Source organism: Eriocheir sinensis, chromosome 37 (assembly GCF_024679095.1).
Source record: "Eriocheir sinensis breed Jianghai 21 chromosome 37, ASM2467909v1, whole genome shotgun sequence".
Lineage (NCBI taxonomy): Eukaryota > Metazoa > Arthropoda > Malacostraca > Decapoda > Varunidae > Eriocheir > Eriocheir sinensis.
In genome coordinates, this window is record NC_066545.1 from 3,814,566 (window position 1) to 3,837,664 (window position 23,099).

At 45.1% G+C, this 23,099-nt stretch overlaps 1 protein-coding gene and 1 long non-coding RNA gene across 5 annotated transcripts; both read left to right on the top strand.

Moving 5' to 3' along the window:
• Nucleotides 1-300: 300 nt before the first annotated feature.
• LOC127008073 (uncharacterized) lies at nucleotides 301-7,915 on the top strand. Its single transcript, XR_007760760.1, has 3 exons — nucleotides 301-394; nucleotides 7,308-7,394; nucleotides 7,735-7,915. It is a non-coding gene; the product is annotated as an uncharacterized LOC127008073 (long non-coding RNA).
• A 955-nt stretch (nucleotides 7,916-8,870) lies between these two features.
• LOC127008071 (uncharacterized) lies at nucleotides 8,871-21,371 on the top strand. 4 transcript variants are annotated; one of them, XM_050879621.1, is made up of 12 exons: nucleotides 8,871-8,938; nucleotides 11,380-11,597; nucleotides 11,897-11,989; nucleotides 12,547-12,645; nucleotides 13,515-13,640; nucleotides 14,162-14,258; nucleotides 14,437-14,598; nucleotides 17,128-17,237; nucleotides 18,490-18,588; nucleotides 19,239-19,373; nucleotides 19,995-20,102; nucleotides 20,373-21,371. In XM_050879621.1, exons 2-12 carry the CDS (start codon nucleotides 11,412-11,414, stop codon nucleotides 20,637-20,639), a joined length of 1,482 nt encoding a protein of 493 aa, XP_050735578.1. In that variant the 5' UTR covers nucleotides 8,871-8,938; nucleotides 11,380-11,411; the 3' UTR covers nucleotides 20,640-21,371. The 4 variants fall into 4 exon arrangements, with proteins under 4 accessions (XP_050735578.1, XP_050735576.1, XP_050735574.1 ...); XM_050879619.1 differs by lacking the exon at nucleotides 8,871-8,938 and adding an exon at nucleotides 8,945-9,224; XM_050879617.1 differs by lacking the exon at nucleotides 8,871-8,938 and adding an exon at nucleotides 8,945-9,172.
• The last annotated feature ends 1,728 nt before the right edge of the window (nucleotides 21,372-23,099 follow it).

A 23,099-nucleotide genomic window follows, 5' to 3' on the forward strand; every position in this document is an offset into this window, starting at 1 on the left:
GTAATGGGACTGGTGGATAGGGGAAGGATTAGTAATGGGACTGGTGGATAGGGTAAGGATTTGTAATGGGACTGGTGGATAGGGGAAGGATTGGTAATGGGACTGGTGGATAGGGGAAGGGTTGGTAATGGGACTGGTGGATAGGGGAAGGGTTGGTAATGGGACTGGTGGATAGGGGAAGGATTGGTAATGGGACTGGTGGATAGGGGAAGGATTGGTAATGGGACTGGTGGATAGGGGAAGGATTGGTAATGGGACTGGTGGATAGGGGAAGGGTTGGTAATGGGACTGGTGGAAGAAGGGTTGGTAATGGGACTGGTGGATAGGGGAAGGATTGGTAATGGGACTGGTGGATAGGGGAAGGATTGGTAATGGGACTGGTGGATAGGGGAAGGTTTGGTAATGGGACTGGTGGATATGGGAAGGATTGGTAATGGGACTGGTGGATAGGGGAAGGGTTGGTAATGGGACTGGTGGATAGGGGAAGGATAGTAATGGGACTGGTGGATAGGGAAGGGTTCGTAATGGGACTGGTGGATAGGGAAGGATTGGTAATGGGACTGGTGGATAGGGAAGGATTGGTAATGGGACTGGTGGATAGGGGAAGGTTGGTAATGGGACTGGTGGATAGGGAAGGATTGGTAATGGGACTGGTGGATAGGGAAGGGTTGGTAATGGGACTCGTGGATAGCGGAAGGAGTGGTAATGGGACTGGTGGATAGGGGAAGGCTTGGTAATGGGACTGGTGGATGGGGAAGGATTGGTACGGGACTGGTGGATAGGGAAGGATTGGTAATGGGACTGGTGGATAGGGAAGGATTGGTAATGGGACTGGTGGATAGGGAAGGTTTGGTACGGGACTGGTGGATAGGAAGGATTGGTTGGTAATGGGACTGGTGGATAGGGGAAGGATTGGTAATGGGACTGGTGGATAGGGGAAGGTTTGGTAATGGGACTGGTGGATAGGGTAATGATTGGTAATGGGACTGGTAGATAGGGGAAGGATTGGTAATGGGACTGGTGGATAGGGAAGGGTTGGTAATGGGACTGGTGGATAGGGAAGGATTGGTAATGGGACTGGTGGATAGGGAAGGATTGGTAATGGGACTGGTGGATAGGGAAGGATTGGTAATGGGACTGGTGGATAGGGAAGGATTGGTAATGGGACTGGTGGATAGGGAAGGGTAATGGGACTGGTGGATAGGGGAAGTGTTGGTAATGGGACTGGTGGATAGGGGAAGGATTGGTAATGGGACTGGTGGATAGGGGAAGGATTGGTAATGGGACTGGTAGATAGAGGAAGGATTGGTAACGGGACTGGTGGAGAGGTGAAGGGTTGGTAATGGGACTGGTGGATAGGGGAAGGGTTGGTAATGGGACTGGTGGATAGGGGAAGGGTTGGTAAAGGGACTGGTGGGTAGGGGAAAGATTGGTAATGGGACTGGTGGATAGGGGAAGGGTTGGTAATGGAACTGGTGGATAGGGGAAGGGTTGGTAACGGGACTGGTGGATAGGGGAAGGATTGGTAATGGGACTGGTGGATAGGGGAAGGATTGGTAATGGGACTGGTGGATAGGGGAAGGGTTGGTAACGGGACTGGTGGATAGGGGAAGGATTGGTAATGGGACTGGTGGATAGGGGATGGGTTGGTAATGGGACTGGTGGAGAGGGGAAGGGTTGGTGATGGGACTGGTGGATAGGGGAAGGATTGGTAATGGGACTGGTGGATAGGGGAAGGGTTGGTAATGGGACTGGTGGATAGGGGAAGGATTGGTAATGGGACTGGTGGATAGGGGAAGGACTGGTAATGGGACTGGTGGATAGGGGAAGGGTTGGTAATGGGACTGGTCGAGAGGGGAAGGATTGGTAATGGGACTGGTGGATAGGGGAAGGATTGGTAATGGGACTGGTGGATAGGGGAAGGATTGGTAATGGGACTGGTGGATAGGGGAAGGGTTGGTAACGGGACTGGTGGATAGGGGAAGGATTGGTAATGGGACTGGTGGATAGGGGATGGGTTGGTAATGGGACTGGTGGATAGGGGAAGGGTTGGTAATGGGACTGGTGGATAGGGGAAGGATTGGTAATGGGACTGGTGGATAGGGGAAGGATTGGTAATGGGACTGGTGGATAGGGGAAGGATTGGTAAAGGGACTGGTGGATAGGGGAATGTTTCGTAATGGGACTGGTGGATAGGGGAATGTTTCGTAATGGGACTGGTGGATAGGGGAAGGATTGGTAATGGGACTGGTGGATAGGGGAAGGGTTGGTAATGAGACTGGTGGATAGGGGAAGGATTGGTAATGGGACTGGTGGATAGAATGTTTTGTAATGGGACTGGTGGATAGGGAAGGATTGGTAATGGGACTGGTGGATAGGAAGGGTTGGTAATGGGACTGGTGGATAGGGAAGGATTGGTAATGGGACTGGTGGATGGGGAAGGATTGGTAATGGGACTGGTGGATAGGGAAGGGTTGGTAATGGGGCTTGTGGATAGGGAAGGATTGGTAATGGGACTGGTGGATAGGGAAGGATTGGTAATGGGACTGGTGGATTGTGGAAGGATTGGTAATGGGACTGGTGGATAGGGGAAGGATTGGTAATGGGACTGGTGGATAGGGGAAGGATTGGTAAAGGGACTGGTGGATAGGGGAATGTTTCGTAATGGGACTGGTGGATAGGGGAAGGATTGGTAGGGACTGGTGGATAGGGAAGGATTGGTAATGGGACTGGTGGATAGGGAAGGGGTTGGTAATGGGACTTGTGGATAGGGAAGGATTGGTAACAGGACCAGTGGATAGGGAAGGATTGGTAATGGGACTGGTGGATAGGGATGGGTTGGTAATGGGACTGGTGGAGAGGGAAGGGTTGGTGATGGGACTGGTGGATAGGGGAAGGATTGGTAATGGGACTGGTGGATATGGGAAGGGTAGGTAATGGGAATGGTGGATGGGGAAGGATTGGTAATGGGACTGGTGGATAGGGAAGGATTGGTAATGGGACTGGTGGATAGGGGAAGGGTTGGTAATGGGACTGGTCGAGAGGGGAAGGATTGGTAATGGGACTGGTGGATAGGGGAAGGATTGGTAATGGGACTGGTGGATAGGGGAAGGATTGGTAATGGGACTGGTGGATGGGGAAGGTTGGTAAACGGGACTGGTGGATAGGGGAAGGATTGGTAATGGGACTGGTGGATAGGGGATGGGTTGGTAATGGGACTGGTGGAGAGGGGAAGGGTTGGTAATGGGACTGGTGGATAGGGGAAGGATTGGTAATGGGACTGGTGGATAGGGGAATGTTTCGTAATGGGACTGGTGGATAGGGGAATGTTTCGTAATGGGACTGGTGGATAGGGGAAGGATTGGTAATGGGACTGGTGGATAGGGGAAGGGTTGGTAATGAGACTGGTGGATAGGGGAAGGATTGGTAATGGGACTGGTGGATAGGGGAATGTTTCGTAATGGGACTGGTGGATAGGGGAAGGATTGGTAATGGGACTGGTGGATAGGGGAAGGGTTGGTAATGGGACTGGTGGATAGGGGAAGGATTGGTAATGGGACTGGTGGATAGGGGAAGGGTTGGTAATGTGACTGGTGGATAGGGGAAGTATTGGTAATGGGACTGGTGGATTTGGGAAGGATTGGTAATGGGACTGGTGGATAGGGGAAGGGTTGGTAATGGGACTGGTGGATAGGGGAAGGATTGGTAATGGGACTGGTGGATAGGGGAAGGATTGGTAATGGGACTGGTGGATAGGGGAGGAGTTGGTAATGGGACTGGTGGATAGGGGAAGGGTTGGTAATGGGACAGGTGGATAGGGGAAGGATTGGTAATAGGACTTGTGGATAGGGGAAGGGTTGGTAATGGGACTGGTGGATAGGGGAAGGATTGGTAATGGGACTGGTGGATAGGGAAGGGTTGGTAATGGGGCTCGTGGATAGGGAAGGATTGGTAATGGGACTGGTGGATAGGGAAGGATTGGTAATGGGACTGGTGGATGGGGAAGGATTGGTAATGGGACTGGTGGATAGGGAAGGATTGGTAATGGGACTGGTGGATAGGGAAGGATTGGTAAGGGACTGGTGGATGGGGAAGGTTTCGTAATGGGACTGGTGGATAGGGGAAGGATTGGTAATGGGACTGGTGGATAGGGGAAGGATTAGTAATGGGACTGGTGGATTGGGGAAGGGTTGGTAATGGGACTTGTGGATAGGGGAAGGATTGGTAATGGGACTGGTGGATAGGGGAAGGATTGGTAATTGGACTGGTGGATAGGGGAAGGGTTGGTAATGGGACTGGTGGATAGGGGAAGGATTGATAATGGGACTGGTGGATAGGGGAAGGATTGGTAATGGGAGTGGTGGATAGGGGAAGGATTGGTAATGGGACTGGTGGATAGGGGAAGGATTGGTAATGTGACTGGTGGATAGGGGAAGGGTTGGTAATGGGACTTGTGGATAGGGGAAGTGTTGGTAATGGGACTGGTGGATAGGGGAAGGATTGGTAATGGGACTGGTGGATAGGGGAAGGGTTGGTAATGGAACTGGTAGATAGAGGAAGGATTGGTAACGGGACTGGTGGAGAGGTGAAGGGTTGGTAATGGGACTGGTGGATAGGGGAAGGGTTTGTAATGGGACTGGTGGATAGGGGAAGGGTTGGTAAAGGGACTGGTGGGTAGGGGAAAGATTGGTAATGGGACTGGTGGATAGGGGAAGGGTTGGTAATGGAACTGGTGGATGGGGATGGGTTGGTAACGGGACTGGTGGATTGGGGAAGGATTGGGAATGGGACTGGTGGATAGGGGAAGGAGTGGTAATCGGACTGGTGTATAGGGGAAGGGTTGGTATCGGTACTGGTGTATAGGGGAAGGTTTGGTAATGGGACTGGTGGATAGGGGATGGGTTGGTAATGGGACTGGTGGAGAGGGGAAGGGTTGGTGATGGGACTGGTGGATAGGGGAAGGATTGGTAATGGGACTGGTGGATAGGGGAAGGGTTGGTAATGGGACTGGTGGATAGGGGAAGGATTGGTAATTGGACTGGTGGATAGGGGAATGAATGGTAGTGGGACTGGTGGATAGGGAAGGGTTGGTAATGGGACTGGTCGAGGGAAGGATTGGTAATGGGACTGGTGGATGGGGAAGGATTGGTAATGGGACTGGTGGATAGGGAAGGATTGGTACTGGGACTGGTGGATAGGGGAAGGGTTGGTAACGGGACTGGTGGATAGGGGAAGGATTGGTTATGGGACTGGTGGATAGGGGATGGGTTGGCAATGGGACTGGTGGATAGGGGAAGGGTTGGTAATGGGACTGGTGGATAGGGGAAGGATTGGTAATGGGACAGGTGAATAGGGGAAGGATTGGTAATGGGACTGGTGGATAGGGGAAGGATTGGTAATGGGACTGGTGGATAGGGGAATGTTTCGTAATGGGACTGGTGGATAGGGGAATGTTTCGTAATGGGACTGGTGGATAGGGGAAGGATTGGTAATGGGACTGGTGTATAGGGAAGGGTTGGTAATGAGACTGGTGGCTAGGGGAAGGATTGGTAATGGGACGGGGGGATAGGGGAAGGGTTGGTAATGGGACGGGTGGATAGGGGAAGGTTTGTAAATGGGAGTGGTGGATAGGTGAATTTTTCGTAATGGGACTGGTGGATAGGGAAGGATTGGTAATGGTACTGGTGGTTAGGGGAAGGGTTGGTAATGGGACTGGTGGATAGGGGAAGGATTGGTAATGGGACTGGTGGATAGGGGAAGGATTGGTAATGGGACTGGTGGATAGGGGAAGGGTTGGTAATGGGGCTTGTGGATAGGGGAAGGATTGGTAATGGGACTGGTGGATAGGGGAAGGATTGGTAATGGGACTGGTGGATAGGGGAAGGATTGGTAATTGGACTGGTGGATAGGGGAAGGATTGGTAATGGGACTGGTGGATAGGGGAAGGATTGGTAAAGGGACTGGTGGATAGGGGAATGTTTCGTAATGGGACTGGTGGATAGGGGAAGGGTTGGTAATGGGACTGGTGGATAGGGGAAGGATTGATAATGGGACTGGTGGATAGGGGAAGGATTGGTAATAGGACTGGTGGATAGGGGAAGGATTGGTAATGGGACTGGTGGATAGGGGAAGGATTGGTAATGTGACTGGTGGATAGGGGAAGGGTTGGTAATGGGACTTGTGGATAGGGGAAGTGTTAGTAATGGGACTGGTGGATAGGGGAAGGATTGGTAATTGGACTGGTGGATAGGGGAAGGGTTGGTAATGGAACTGGTAGATAGAGGAAGGATTGGTGACGGGACTGGTGGAGAGGTGAAGGGTTGGTAATGGGACTGGTGGATAGGGGAAGGGTTTGTAATGGGACTGGTGGATAGGGGAAGGGTTGGTAAAGGGACTGGTGGGTAGGGGAAAGATTGGTAATGGGACACGTGGATAGAGGAGGGATTGGTAATGGGACTTGTGGACAGGGGAAGGGTTGGTAAAGGGACTGGTGTATAGGGGAAGGATTGGTAATGGGACTGGTGGATAGGGGAAGGATTGGTAATGGGACTGATGGATAGGGGAAAGGTTGGTAATGGGACTGATTCATAGGGGGAGGCTTGGTAATGGGACTGGTGGATAGGGAACGGGTTGGTAATGGGACTGGTGGATAGGGGATGGATTGGTAATGGGACTGGTGGAGAGGGGAAGGGTTGGTAATGGGACTGGTGGATAGGGAAAGGATTGGTAATGGGACTGGTGGATAGGGGAAGGATTGGTAATGGGACTGGTGGATAGGGGAAGGATTGGTAATTGGACTGGTGGATAGGAAAAGGGTTGGTAATGGAACTGGTGGGTAGGGGAAGGATTGGTAACGGGACTGGTGGAAAGGGGAAGGGTTGGTAATTGGACTGGTGGATGGGAGTTGGGTTGTTAATGGGACTGGTGGAGAGGGGAAGGGTTGGTAAAGGGACTGGTGGATAAGGGAAGGGTTGGTAATGGGACTGGTGGATAGGGGAATAATTGGTAATGAGACAGGTGGATAGGGGGAGGGTTGGTAACGGGACTGGTGGATATGGGAAGGGTTTGTAATGGGACTGGTGGATAGGGGAAGGGGTAATGGGACTGGTCGAGAGGGGAAGGATTGGTAATGGGACTGGTGGATATAGGAAAGATTGGTAATGGGACTGGTGGATAGGGGAAGGGTTGGTAATGGGACTGGTCGAGAGGGGAAGGATTGGTAATGGGACTGGTGGATATAGGAAGGATTGGTAATGGGACTGGTGGATAGGGGAAGGGTTGGTAATGGGACTGGTCGAGAGGGGAAGGATTGGTAATGGGACTGGTGGATAGGGGAAGGATTGGTAATGGGACTGGTGGATAGGGGAAGGATTGGTAATGGGACTGGTGGATAGGTGAAGGTTTGGTAATGGGACTGGTCGAGAGGGAAGGATTGGTAACGGGACTGGTGGATATGGGAAGGGTTGGTAATGGGTCTGGTGGATATGGCAAGGGTTTGTAATGGGACTGGTGGATAGGGGAAGGGTTGGTAATGGGACTGGTCGAGAGGGGAAGTATTGGTAATGGGACTGGTGGATAGGGGAAGGATTGGTAATGGGACTGGTGGATAGTGGAAGGATTGGAAATGGGACTGGTGGATAGGGGAAGGATTGGTAATGGGACTGGTGGATAGGGGAAGGATTGGTAATGGGACTGGTGGATAGGGGAAGAGTTGGTAATGGGACTGGTCGAGAGGGGAAGGATTGGTAATGGGACTGGTGGATAGGGGAAGGATTGGTAATGGGACTGGTGGATAGGGGAAGGATTGGTAATGGGACTGGTGGATAGGGGAAGGATTGGTAATGGGACTGGTGGATAGGGGAAGGATTGGTAATGGGACTGGTGGATAGGGGAAGGATTGGTAATGGGACTGGTGGATAGAAGCATTCAGGTATGCATTCGTTTTCTTCTTATTCACCTTCAGGCGTTCATTCTCTCTCTCCTGAGCCATTGTTTTCTCTAGGTTAGGCTAGGTAAGTTTCCCTCATACTAATATAAATTCAGCCTTGAATATTCTCTTTAGTTCCCCCTTGGACTAACTTTTAATTGCAAACTCAACTATTTTTTTGCACCTCAGTACTGCATATGGCTCGTCCTATGATAATGAAATATTTGACTACATTCGTCTTCTTATTCATCTCTCTCTCTCTCTCTCTCTCTCTCTCTCTCTCTCTCTCTCTCAATAAACAGATATACTTTCCAATATATGTTCATACAAACACCCTCTGAGAACCTATATAGCCCATTATTCAAGGAGAAGTTTTGATGTGCTCTACAGAGCAGAGGTGAATCAGTTGATTTCACTCCCATTTTAATAAAATAACATATTTCCAACACTCTTAAGGTGTTCAGTAAACACCTATAATATACCTGTTGAGCGCAGTTTGGAGCTGGAGTGGCCACAGCTGATAAAAAAACAACAATGGACACAACACTGGTACTGTCGCCTGCTGTACTCCGCTTCAGCCTGATGACGTCACGAGCTAATGGTGGCTTCTCCCCGCAGGATGAGAAGAATTTGAGATATCTCTCCAATATCCAGTCAACTAACGATTTATAGGCCGTAATATGTGCACTACGTTATCATTGGTACGTGGCACAATGCATTTCTAGGCTCTTCCCAGAACCGGAAACATGTCCATTGCTTTAAACACAGGAGTGCTCTTACACCAAAAAATTACCAAAACGTAAAGATACTTCATCTATTGCATTTATTTTATTTATTATATTACACCATATTTATTAAAGAAAGAGACTATCATTTCAACAAATAAAAAAGATTGGGAGTTATTTTTTATAAGAGGTTGACGCGAGGGGTGGAGTTCACGCCGATCTTTGTTTGGTTCCAAGCGTGTGTGGCGCCAAGAGGACCGAGGCGGATCCAACCCCCTGTGTGAAGGTGTGTGCCCCGACCCGCCCCGCGCCCACCCGGGGCCGCGGGAACACCCACGGCTGGAAGCACGGGGCGGACCAGGGGCGTGTGGGCGGGGGAGAGTTGGGGTTTAGTGTGTCCGCCCCTCCATACCTGATCCCCCCGCCGCCAACTGCTGTCCTCTTGTCGTAATGCTCTTTGCCAACTTTCAAGCTCACAGGAAATCTCAACCCGGGGCGGGGCGGGGCGGGGGGCACACTGGTAAATGTTCAGTACTCGGCATCCTCGGGGTTGAAGGACGTGACCGTGTCTGGTAGATGTGGCTGCGTGTGTTGGATGAGTCTGTCACCCGTGTCTGGGGCAAATCTAGTTTTTTTCTTTCCCTCCCTTTATCTTCCTACAACTAATAAAGATGGGTCGTGTTAATACTCAGGAAACATCCCTCCAGTTTCTTCTATACGACACTACCTGTCATTTCTTTCCCACAATAGAATCTAGTGTTTGGTATTTATCTAGTTTTACACCCATCACTGGAGTTTGACATTGTTTTGGTTATGTTACCGTTCACTGTTTAACACGCCCAGTCATTTTTTTGACATCTTGACATACTGCTCATCTCTTCATTAACAGGTATTGTAGAGCACCTTTATAGGTGCATAACATGTATTTCCCATGGAAATGAAAACTCTCCAAAATAAAATATTTTAGGGGGTTTCCAACTTTTCTTTCCCAGGCTACATCTTGACCAAAATGATCAAATTGAAGGGTAGAGGAAGGGCAAAGTCCCCATTGTTAGGTGGTGGTTAGCATAGCTGGGCGTTATCATGATAAGTTATCGCGATACTTTATCGCTGATAACAAAATCGGGATATAGGCCATCCACTACTTATTTAAATATATATCGGTATCTTCGTTACTTTTGTAACCAAACTAGCGATAATCGCGAATTTTTTCCACCTCAGAGAAAAAAACGTTATCTCCCTACTGCGCATGTGTGGCCCGGTGTTGTATGAAAAACTTCGGAGTATGAAATATCTTCGGTGAAGAGATTTCATACTTAGATCATCAACATTAAAACACTAGGTTATTTTTTTATGTTACTCAAAAATCAATATATCAAAGAGAAAAATTATTTAACTTTGTCCAAAAAATTATTATTCATTGCCTCAGATTTAATATTCCACATTCGTTTGTGAGCATGCCATGGTATTGAAGGCACCCGGCGTTGTGTTATTTGGTGTCCCATCGTCAAAAGCTGGCGCTTTTGTTTACAAACACTTGCATGCTCAGACCATAAGCATAGACTTCAGACCACAAAGCTTAACACATTGCAAGTTGCTGGAAAGCTGAATCAGACGTACAGTACCACCATCCTCGCTGTTTCTAGAACGACACTGTACATATAAATACAACTCGTACAGAGTCTCATTCTAGAAACAGCGAGGATGGTGGTAGTGGTACTGTATGTCTGATTCAGCCTTCCAGCAACTCTTAATTACGGTTAAAAAGCTTTGTGAGACTGTACAGGTCTACGCTTGCTGGTCTGAGCATGCGCAGTTCATGCGAGACCAGTGTTTGTAAACAAAAGCGCCAGCTTTTGATGGTGAGGAAGCCAAATAACATAACACCGGTTCAGGCGTTTCTAGTATTACCGTCCATATGCACGTGTCAACGTGTGGTTTTCAGGTTTTGTAAGTTTTCTAAAATACAGATAATGAAAATTTGAATTCATCTATGTTTTTCTATCTGAAATATCAATATAGTATCGTTTTCATCTATCGGACTCATCGCTAGCTAGTATCGGAATTGTGGATTTATATCGGGTATCGTTTATCGGCTATATTTGTGTCTCCAGTTAACGGATATTGGTTATCACCGATAAGGTTTTTCATTATCAGTTATCGGGAATAAGGTTTTCTGTTATCGTGCCCAGCTATGGTGGTTAGGTGTGGAGAAAGTAAAATCAGGCTGCCCAACAACAAACCACTGTAAATGACTCAACAAAATTAAATCATGTTATGAAATGCACATGTTATTAATATATGTGTAGCACTGACATTCATGCTTTGAATCCCAACCTGTCGTGTGCTGTCCCCCCACAACTGCAAACCACTGTAAAGCCGTCAGTGATTGATCACCACGTTTTACATTACTTACTGCATGAAATGTCATTGTGACACCTTTATAGATACAGTGTGTGACACTGGCATGCACGCCTTGTATCCCAGCAGGGCGCAGCCATCTCCTGCCACGCTGAATAAAGAAATACACAAGATGCCAGACAACATGTTTCTGGATTATAGGAGTGAATTTTTTTTAGCTCAACCTGTAGTTTCACCTTAGGCATTAATGCTAATACTATTTTTACTACAATAGTACGGTATACTAGAGTGCTGCAGCAGGGAAGACTATAGTGGCTTAAAGAGTTCAAATCATCAGAGCTAGTCAATGAACAAGTGTCCTTGCAGGTTTTGAGTTGTGTGGCTGTCTTGTTGCCACCATGGAGCGCACACAGTACTGCATCCTGTGGAACAATTACCACAGCTCGCTGGTGAACACACTCAGCATGTTGCGACGAGAGGGGGACCTGCTGGATGTGACACTGGTGTGCGGTGACGGGAGTGAGGTGCACGCACACCAGTTGGTCTTGTCTGCTTGTTCATCCTACTTCAGGAACTTCCTTAAGGTGAGAGAGAGGATAGTGGAGGTGTAAACCTACATATATTAAATATGTAATTATATTCAATATTTCTCCTTGAGCAGTGGTTCCTTCCTCTGTATGGTCCCGTTTCTCTACCCTCTTTCCCCTGTCTGTACACCACTTATTAAATGTGACAGGTGCACCTTTCCATCTTGCTCCTTCCCATCACAAACATTTATTTGAAGTGTCAATAATCTTTTTTTTCTTCTGACGTGCTGAAGACACCATACAATGTTTGCACTGTTGTAAAAAATGAAAAAAATAAATTGCACTGTCCATTGCAGAACAATCCCTCCAAACACCCACTTGTCCTGCTGCCGATGGAGATACGCTACGCCGAGCTGAAGGCCATGGTGGACTTCATGTACACGGGACAGGTGTGTGGCAAGGGAGGGGGCCAGGAATGGGGTGTGTGGGGGGTGGGGATCACTCATTAGTATTGGTCTCATTAGTTGATTAGGTATGTCATCTCAGGGTTTTCTTTTCTTCCATTAATTGAGAAAATAATGTGGTGTATGAGAGTTTTGGTAAGGGTGTCACAGCAAATAGATTGAATTTTGGAGTCATTAACTGGTATAATGTTGTAGCCACTCTGGAGATTGTTTGAACATGTGAAAAGAGTCAGTGAGAATGTTATTGTGAAGATAGGCTTGAGCGAGAGGATATCTGGAAAGACTCCCGGTGAAACAGATCAATAAAGTGGATGAGTAGGGGAGAGTCGGCAGGTAAGAGATTGAATGTGCTGAGAGAAAGTACCAGAGAAGTTCCCATGAAGAGACAAGGCATTGGAGACATAGTTAGATTGGTCGATGTGACAGACAAAGCCATGTATCTTGCATCTTACTTTCCATATTGCTCTACAGATACAAATTACTTCATTATGCCATCTCAGTTTTTTTCTCATCACTTTATTTCCTCCTGGCCGTGATGACAGGTGTGTGTGAACCAGGAGCGGCTGCAGGCATTCATCAGGGGCGCCAGGTATCTACGCATCAAAGGTCTGGAGGACAACGGCGACGACAGTGACCTGGAGGTGCTTATGAATTTTTATATAATTTTTAAGAGCTGCCTATAGTGCCTTTAGACTGTTGTGGGGCCTCTTGGACAATCCCAGTCAGTTAGTGGTGCAGGTGAATTACATTTATTGTGGCTGCTGTGATGTATTACCCTTGCTTGGCCAATGCCTCCCCTGGTTTTAATAATGAATGGTTTGCCTTGTCTTGTTAAACTGTAAAGCCAAAAATGTACAAATTACAGACAAAGAAAACAAATACAGCATGAAGAGGGGGAGGAGGGATTACTGGTACTTTCTCTTTTCAACAATCTTGTGCTACTGCTTTTTTGGCATGGAAGTTATTGATACAAAATTTAATGTTCTTACAAATTACAGACATAAAATAAACAAGTACAAAATGAGAGAGTTAGGAGGGATTGCTTACTTTCTCTTTTCTACAATCTTGTGTTGTTGAATTTTAGTGTGAAAGTTTTTGATACAGAATTATGTTCTTTTCATTATTTAATTTCCTTCTCGAAATTGCCTGATATGCCAAGCGTACCATTAATGTTTTTCCCATTTGCTTTCCTCCTCCCCTTTCCCACTCTTTCCTTTGTCTGACTTCCTTCTTTACCCTCCCTACACTTCCCCTTCCTCCTCTTACCCTCTATTGCCTTCATTTGATTTTCTTATATGCCATTCTTACACTCCCCTTTTCTCTTCTTCCCCTCTCTTGCCTTCATTTGATTCCCTTCTTTTCCCTTCCTATGCATCGCCTTTCCTTTTCCATTTCCACTCTTTTTCTTTGTTTTGTTTCCTCTGCCCTTCCTATGCTTTGCCTTTCTCCCATTCCCCTCTCTTCCCTTCATTTGACTTTATTCTTAACACTCTCTACACCTGTCCACCAGGAGCTGAACCAAGAACTAGAGGAGAAGGGCTCGGGCATGGTGGGGGCTGGTGGAGGGGGGGGTGATGCAGCCTCTACCACCACTATCAAGGGCAAGGTCGTGAAGGACCACCGATACACTCAGCAGGTCAGTCACTGTCAGCCAGTCAGTCAGTAAGGTAGTCAAATGATAATGGCCAGTGGTGTAGCCAGTCAGATTTATTTAGTTTGTTTATCTATTCATTTAATTTATTCATATATTTGATTATTTATGTATTTTGTTCAGTGCCATATGAGCACAGTAGCTGCATTGCCATGTATGTATAATTAAATAATTTATTCTGACATTTTGCAGTTATTCCCATAGTTAGTCAATTTTCATACCTGTGCATTTTTTAAGAGTTCATGTCTATATACTTGGACAGTTTTTCATTTGTTTAGTCTCTTTGGGTGTTATTCACTTTGTCAGAAATTCACTTCAGCAGTTTTTCTAATTTGATGACTGGTCTTTCATTCATTCAGACAGTCAGTCAGTAAGTCAACTAATTGATCCTTCTTTTGGGAAGTCAAGATGAAAGGCACTGCCAGATTTAAAGATTCTTGCGATGCCTTGAAGAAAGACACCAAAGAGAGCCTCTGTGCCAATGACAGGTTGATTCCCATCCCCAGGTTGACCTTGGGGACTCCGATGAAAACAGAGAAAAGTGGGAGGTGGTGGAGCGCAAGCCAGTCATCCTCCCTCGCTCCCAGCCAACCATTCCCCCTGGTAAGACTTTGTTATTTTCTACTTTCTCCCCCTCTTTCCTAAATGAGTAGATAAAAAAATGCATTTGTGAATGGATAGATAAAGATATGGACTATAAACAAAGAAGAAGAAAGAAAGCAGATACAGTGATTAAAGTATGTATATCTGTATATTTGTCCATCTCTCCCCCCATCATTAGGGTCAGGTGCACGGCGGCGGCGAAGGGCGCGATCAGCACTAAACAAGCGCACGATGCACCTCAGCAACAACATTGTGTGCTATGAGCAGCGTACAGACTGCTCGGACCCGCAACACGACGGCCAGGAGCCCATCAACAAGATCAGGCGTTTGGGCTCACCAGGTGGGTACACTTGGCTCGGCACACCTCCTCTTACATAATTCCTGCAGGCGTATTTTCTTTGCCTATTTAAAAACACCTAGTATCATGGGTCTCAGGGTGGCGAGTGAGGTGACATGAAATTGGTCTTTCAAAGTAGCAGAACAGTCATGAGTCTTAAAATAGTTTCTGCTGCTAAGGCCAAGATACTGCCACATGTCACCAAAATTGACACTTCATAATTGGTATTTCAGTATGGGCTGTGTGGACTGATATACGTGTGTTGCCATGAGAGCATTTATATACCATATTTCCCGCTATATAAGACGCACTGGATTATAAGACACACCTATAATTTGGCAAGATATATTTAGAAAAAAATTAAAAACTCCAGATTTTCCCTGAACTTAATGTGTATGCAGTATTACATTTGGCCACCTTACTTACAATTATGACTATGATACTGTATGTTGCTTTGTGCCCTTCTCTGTGTTCAGAGTGTTCCAGTGTTGGTCGAAGAGTTACAGTGCTCTTACCCTGAGCAACTGTGAATTAGAAATGGTAAACAAAAGGGTTGGTTGGAAGATTCACTCACTGCGCAGTGTGCAGGCAGTAACTTTGGCCGAGCTACTGAGGGAACTAATCACACGGGGATGCTACATTCGATGGGCGATCTTGGTCTTGATCTTGACTTTCAGGGACTGCCTCAAGCAGAAATAGATGTTGATTAATTTGTCAATCATATTATGTTTTAATAGTTATTTTTACAATGAGAAACAAAAATGCGTTCACAATAAACAATTTAATCATCCACGAATATCTGTTCTTTTGAACAAGTATCACAGAAAACATCAGCTGACTGGGCCATTGCACAGCAGAAATACCTCCAGACTAATCCGCCCAAGTCTGCCCCACAGTCACTGAGCTGAGTCACATCAGGCAGCACCCTGCTTCACAAATGTTGTTCCCGTGTAATAGCCGCTTTAACGATCACTGCCAATGTACCCGGCACACTGGTGACTGGCGGAATTGTGTTTTGTGTTTAGTGTTCACGCCGCACATCAGCTCCCTCGTGTGGCGTGTCTTCTTGTGATCTGTATGTTTTTTCGCTTCACATGTCCTCCTCCTCTCTTTTGATTATTCACACTTTTCTTATCTATTGCATCACACTATTCATTATTTAAATCAATCAAAATATGTACCTTCAGCATATACCGCGCATGGGTAACTTTTGGGCATTTTCTGAGCGAAAAAAGTGCATGGTACACGCCGCAAAATATGGTATATTTCATTCTGGGGACATCTGGGAACTATTTTGTCAAACAGGTGTTTTAGGTGTTGGTTTCGTACCAGTAACAATAACACCTAGGCCTACCAAAACCTAATCATCGGGGTATAAGACGCAGGGTGATTTTTTTACTGTTCTCTTTGGAAAAAAGTGTCATATGACAGAAAATACGGTAATATTTATTTCCATTCAAGTCAAGGCTGTCCCTAATTACCTATGAGGTCAGAATAAAATTATGGATATATCTTTGTGCAACCTTTAACCCTTAAAGCGCTGGCTTCTTTTGCCGTGCCTGTCCTCCCAAGCGAGCATATTCAGGCAAAAACATACCTCACTTCAACTTTTTATACCTTCACTCCTACTTAACTCACGTGACTGAATGAAGTATCATTGTAAAGTACATACCCTTAACTGTCCTTTGACATTAATTTGAAGACTATATGACCATTGGTAGAACGAGTACGGAATACTGAATAGGATCACTGAAAACACATTATTATAGACAGTTTTCCACCCCTAGTGGACTTTCCTTCTATGATTTAGTAATAAAAAGCATAACTTTTATTCAGTTTATGTGAAACATCCCCCCAAAAAACTTAACTTCCGGGCCTTCCTGATGCCCTTGATGGGTGTTGCGGTCAAAGTGCCCACATCTTGTGGATGAAATTCACTGGAAGGTGAGAAGAGGTGGGATGTCTAGCGGACATCTCAAAGCTAGCTCAAGGCGTACACTGACCAATAATTAGTCAAGGGAGCATGGTTGGGTATTGTTTGAAAGAAAATGACATGCTCACTCAACTTCAGCACAAACAAATTAAATTTGACACCGCGCTAATTTTAAAAATGCCTTGTCGACTATTGTCAACACCCACGGCTTGAGCCCAGGCACCAGCTGTCGACTATTGTTGACACCCGCACTTTAAGGGTTAAACAGGCTAAATACATCATTAAATGCAAATTTGTAGGTTTAACCCATATGTGCAATTATCTCATGATTCATCTTTCCAGTATAATCACTCATGGGCCTTATTTCACTATTTTTTTGCTTCCTAATGCTTACATTGCTTTTTAACTTTCATTGTAATATGATTTATGTGCAGAACAAAATCCATACTATTCAAATGTAAAGTTGGATGAAAATTCTGTGTATACTTGTATAAAGTAACCATTTTCAAATGACCTCATGGTAAACAGTATATAAAAATTTCATGTACATGTTGCTTGCTAAAGTGATATGAGTGATGTAATCTGAGCGGCCTTGGCAGGTCACTTCCACGATGACGACCTTGACATCTGCACCTGCACGTCACGCAAGATCTGGTCGGTGAAGGACACAGAGGCGCTGCTCAAGGTGTGGCGGGAGACACTTACTCAGGTGGGTGCTGTGGGTGGGGGTTCTATCTTAATCAGTCTCATTTATTTTTTTGTCTGTTGTTTTTATGTTGTTACTGCCATAGTTATTTAGATATTACTCAAAATTTACAGGAACCCATATTTTATACTCTGCTTTCCTTGGAGTGAGTTAATGGTAATGAAAGGTGCCAGACATCAGAGGTCATGTAGCACTATAGTCAAACCATTTAAAATAGTCCGTTTGGGCGTTCAATTCCATGGGTTCTTTCCTCCCCTCTGCTCTGCCACATAATCCCAACACCTATCCCTTCCTCTCATATGTTACCTATATAGGTAACATATGAGAGGAATGGATAGGTATTGGAACTGTGTGGCAGAGCAGAGGTTAGGAAAGGACCTGCAGAATCGAACACCCAAACAGACTCTTTGAAATGGTTTGACTATAGGGTCAGATAGAAGGCAACGGTAAGATGTCGAGGCTGGGGGTGGCTGAGTGGCCAGCATTTGGGTTTGGTGTCTGGGAAGACCTGCCTGCTGCTACAATCAGACAATTTTCAGTCTATCATTGAGTGGCCTAAGGCCCACATGCTGTCCTGATGAACACCTGTCAACCCAAACTCTAGCGAAACTCTCAAGAGCATCAAGTGGAGCTCCAGAGAGTAGCATGAATCAAGCAAAGATGGCACCACTAACAGGATTGGGGCCAACCAGGCCCCATCATGAAAGCTTACAGGCACAGCAATATGAAAAATACATAAATAAATAAATAAAGATAAAGGAAAAAGACAGTGATGGAAGGAAGAATGATACTGTACTTGGGAGAGGAAAGCTTAGAGTAACTGGAGAGTGTGAATTCATTGAAGGAAGGAATGTTATTCTCTTAAAGAAGTGTGGTGATTCTACAGGAAAAATTGGCAAGATGTGATAATAGTGAGAACAGAGGAGCCAGAAGCAGAAGGGATAAAAGAACCCAAACTGGAACATCAGCAACTGGGGATATCTCAATGGTAGAAATGTTTTCCTTAAAACTCCTTCAAGGTGTTGGCCACTGAAAAAATCAATACATGCTATGTATGTGCACTACATCCATGTGCTCTTGCATTTTTATCTTGCTTGTTCCAACCTCTGGTCCTTGGTCACCTTCCTGTTGTGGATATTTTAACAAATGTTGTACTGTTATGTCCTCTGACATTCTTCCTTCCTTCCTTTCTCCACTTGCCATGGCTGAAATGAGTGTCATTGTTATACCTCAACCACTGTCTCTGCCCTGCCAGGTTCCGCCGTCCTATTTCATCCGCTCAAGGGCCCTGTGCAAGCGTGTGGCCCGCCGGCTGCAGGCGCGTGGCATCCAGAAGAGCTGGCGCCAGTGTCAGGTGGGTGGCAATTATTGTCTGCTTTGAGCTTCAGCTGTTTGTTTTATAGTTATATCATTGATAATATTTGACTTGTTCAATTGCAAAATTTCAATTGAATTGTTTGAATCCTTGCTATTCACTGGGGATTCATACAAAACCCCTGTAAATAAGACAAAGATGTGAATAGACCAAACCTACCCCCCCAAAACCACAATTTTTACTGTTATTCCCATTACCCACAGAGCCTCTATGAGACCATTAAATGCTTTGAAAGTTATAGTCATGCAGTAATACTTCCTAAAAAATTGTATAAATACATAAATGCAAAATTACATTTTTCTGGGTACACTGCAAGTCAATCACAGACACAGGAAAAGTGGGAGGTTTGTTTACACACACTGTAAAATGCTATGTGCTGTGTAAAACAGCACACAGCTATATTAACTCTACAGCATAGCCACAGAGAACAGTATTTTTCACTCGAAACATGTAATAAAAGCAAAAGGAACAGTTTACAACAGCTTCCACTGCAAATAAATGCAGATGTCTTCCTATAATTTTTAAAAATTCATTTCCTCCCTAAAATTCATGAATGTGTGAACCAGTGAATGGGAAAGCCACAAATAACAGGTGTGCACTGTGACTGCTAATCAGCTCTCTCCCAACAGGTGAAGATGAAGAATCTGCGGCGTGAGGTGAGGCTGTACAAGGAGTCCCTCGGCCGCAACAACTCTCGCAAACCCTCTGAGGTGGCCACAGCCTGCGAGAAGCTGCTGCCAGACATTGAGGACATCTTCAATAAGGCAAGGCAGTATTACATGCATGGCTATGAGATAATGGTCACAAGGGCCTTGGGGACTGGGTGACATGCAACAGAAAAGTTTTGGCTTATAGTAGGATGGTACGTGTTCAGCTCTCAGCTGGACTACCATCTAACACTGGCATCACTTGTGCAGACTCCAGTATAGTCTGTCTTTAACCTACAATTGTAACCATAGAGTCAAAACACCCTTGGATCATATTTATTTTGTCTGTTTACCCTTTATTACCCTCGTTAGCTCCCCCCTTATTCCCTCATTAGCTCCCCCCCCCACCTTAAATCAATAAAAAAGAGGTAATAGAGAAAATGTACTATATAACTAAACTATCTCAGAGATAGGGAGTTAGAATGCATATCAGCATTCCACTACATGTTGTAAAGGAGAGTAAAGGCCTAAAGGGGACTAAGCTTCATGTTGCTGAACTTTGAGATCTCAATGGCTTCATGTTAAGAATGTGCAGGTAATGGATGCAGTCAGTCCCATATTTTATTTCTTGATTCTTATTTTCCTTTTCATTTTGCATATTACCATAAATATCATTGCTTATTCTTCCTCATTTCATCCTATATCCCCTAACCATATATATACTTTTCTTCTCTTCAGGAGGAAGGTATTCGACAGGAGTGGTACAAGATGCGTGCAGAGGAAAGGCTGAAGGCTGAGGGGCGGCTGGTGGATGGGGAGGGAGCACCCGGGGACATACTAGCCCAGGTGTGTATGTGTGTTTTTGTATTTATACTGATACGAGTTTACAGGTGTGTGAATTTGAGTTTTTCTTTATTGTTTTGCCACAAAACTGATTCAGGCTAATGTTTTTAACCCATTTAGTCACTGATATCTTTAAAGTGATGTATATATAAGTTAAGGAAGTGTAATTACATTATCAATTTGTTCCGGTCAAGAATATGCGTGTTTGTGTGAGGATGGCTGCCTGTGAGCATGCTCATTGTATGACTCATGCATTACCCTTCCTGTTTTTAGGTGGCGGTGTTGGCAGACTCTGACCTCTGTGACGAGGACACGGATGCACATGAATGTGTGGGCCGGGATGGGATGGATACAGAGGGGGAGCGAGGGGCTTTCACAGAGGGGGAGGGCTTCACAGAGGGGGAGGGGGGCTTCGTGGAGGGAGAGGTAGAGGACGGGGATGTTCATGGGGATGACACAACAGCGGTGCACCACATTGTTGAGCATGTGACCCTACCGGTGGTCACCAAGCAGGAGCCTCACTCGGGCACGGAGATATAAAGGGACTTGGTGACAGGATAAACACTCTCATCATTGTTGTACAGACCTTTCACCTTCATATTTATATTTTGGGACGTGCACACTGAACTTCATTTTTTCCATGTTTCATTGTGTTTTTTCCTCATTTCTTCCCCATATATTTCCTTATCATATGTGACCATATCATCTCTCATGACCTCTCGACATACTTTGCTGCCATTTAATACTCTTTGTTTTCATGACCTGCAGCTGACAGCTTTAGTGTTGCCAAAACTTTTGAATTGTTACAAAGGTGGAAATTAACTAAGGACGAGGTATGTGTGATGTATCAAGATGGGATGGAAAAGTGATGATGTGTATGAGAATTTTGTGTGGGTGTAACAGAAGAGCTTGACTGGGTGAAACTGGAGACTGAGATGGTGTGGACATCTGATGAGAATGAATGAGGATGACTTTGTAAAGAGTGTATGAGGGCAGGACTGAGGGAGAGGACATCAGTGGAAGGCCACCAGCAAAATGGATCAATAGAGTGGATGAGTTGTGGGGAGAGTTGGCAGGCAAAGGATTGAATGTGCTAAGAAGTGCAGAAATAAATAAAATTGGAGATCCCTGCCATGGCCACCCCTTGAGGAGTTCCAATGAAGGAGCTGGGCATTAGGGATGTAGATGAATAAATTTATATGGTAGCACATCAGTGGGTAAAGACAGAAAAAAATGCTGTATGATATCTTGTTAATAAAATTCTTATTCTTTCTTTTTCTCTTTTTTGACCAAATGACAATTTTTTTTTTCTGCTTTAGGTTCATCAGCTAAACTTGCTAAGGTGTAGGTCTAAGTGGTGAGAATTTATTGTATTGTCTCTTAATTTTCTCCTTAATGAGGATGGGCACACGTACAGTGGGAACAGTTATTACCTTGACGTGCTGGTCAGGTATTTGAGCCACAGCAGGGAGTGTCACGCAGCGGGAGAAGCAATACTTCTCTTGCTGTAGCAGCCTCTTTTAACACGATGGCGCCATAAGTGACGATATTACAGCATGTGTAGCTTTGTCCAGTGGAGAGGCAAACATTGTATATATTATTGAACCATCTTGATTAATTAACTTACGATGCATAGTCACCAACCCTCCGGGTGTCTCAAAGGCTGTAGTTTTATACTGTCATGTTGATAAAATTATGATAGCATACAATTGTTTGTCTGTAGCAGGCTGGCTGGCCAGCAAGAAGCAAAAGAAAATGTTATTGTGGTTAATTGTAGATACTTTAGTGACTTCCTCCCCTTTCATCACCCCATATCTCTCCTTCCCTCCTGCCCTCCCTCCATCCCTTTCCTTCCTTTCTTCCATATACGTAAACTTTCTTCCCTCATCATGTGTTCTGCCATTGTTCATTCCTTTGTTGTTTTGTTGTCACAAGTCCTTAATGCCCCCCCCCCCCCCCTCTCTCTCTCTCTCTCTCTCTCTCTCTTATTTCCTTTCTCCTTTCATCAATTTCCTCCAGCTTTTCTCTTCGTCTCTTTTGCCGAGGTCTCCATCACTCCCCGTTTCCCTTCCTCCCTTTTTCTACTCCCTGCCCCCACACTGAGAACATTATACGGCATTTAGCGATAATAATGATCTTAGTGATGCACTCATACCATAAATTACATGAGGCTGTGAAGCAGAAATGTGTGTGCACTTGTATTTTTTACCTAAAATCCTATCGTTTTACCTGTATGTTCTGTATCATTGCAGTGTAAATTATAATAAACATGGACGAAAAAGTTAGTTTAGTTGTCCTTAGGTATGAATATTTGACCATTTTCCTACCTGGTCTTGTTCTTCCCTGCTGGGTGTGAGAGGCAGAAGTGGACAGTAGGGACGGGCAACTTCAAAGAATAGTGTAGATGAGAGTGGACAGAGATGGATAATTTTGTGTTTCGTTTAACGTATAAAGTAAAAGGTATTATATTTTAAGAACAGTTGAATGACCATATACAAGTTTAGAAAAAGGATTATTATTATTATTATTATTATTATTTTATTTTTTATTATTTTTTTTTTATTATTATTATTATTTTTCTTTTGGTGTAGCATGAACATATTTAAAGCGTTATAGAGAAAAGGGATGATAATCTGGAGGACGTGTACAGACAAGTTTCTTAGCAAATCTTTTAATTTCAAGAAATTTTTTTTATCTAAGGATAGCCAACATATGAAGGGGGCAGGAGGAAGGTAGGCTGCAGATCAGAAGAATGTCACCGGTTGAAAGCAGTAGATGAATGGTGAAAAATGTCAGAGAACTATAGGAGTGAAATCTTAAGAGAAGTGGAGATGGTGAATAATGATCGAGTTAATGATGATGAAGGCACTGAAGAGGACAGTGATTCAAATGCCAGCCAGGGTTAGTGAGTGATAACGTAAGAAAATGCTGTGGCAAATAAGGGTGTAAATATTAGTATATACGAAAAATACTTGCTGGGATAGGAAAATATAATAGTAA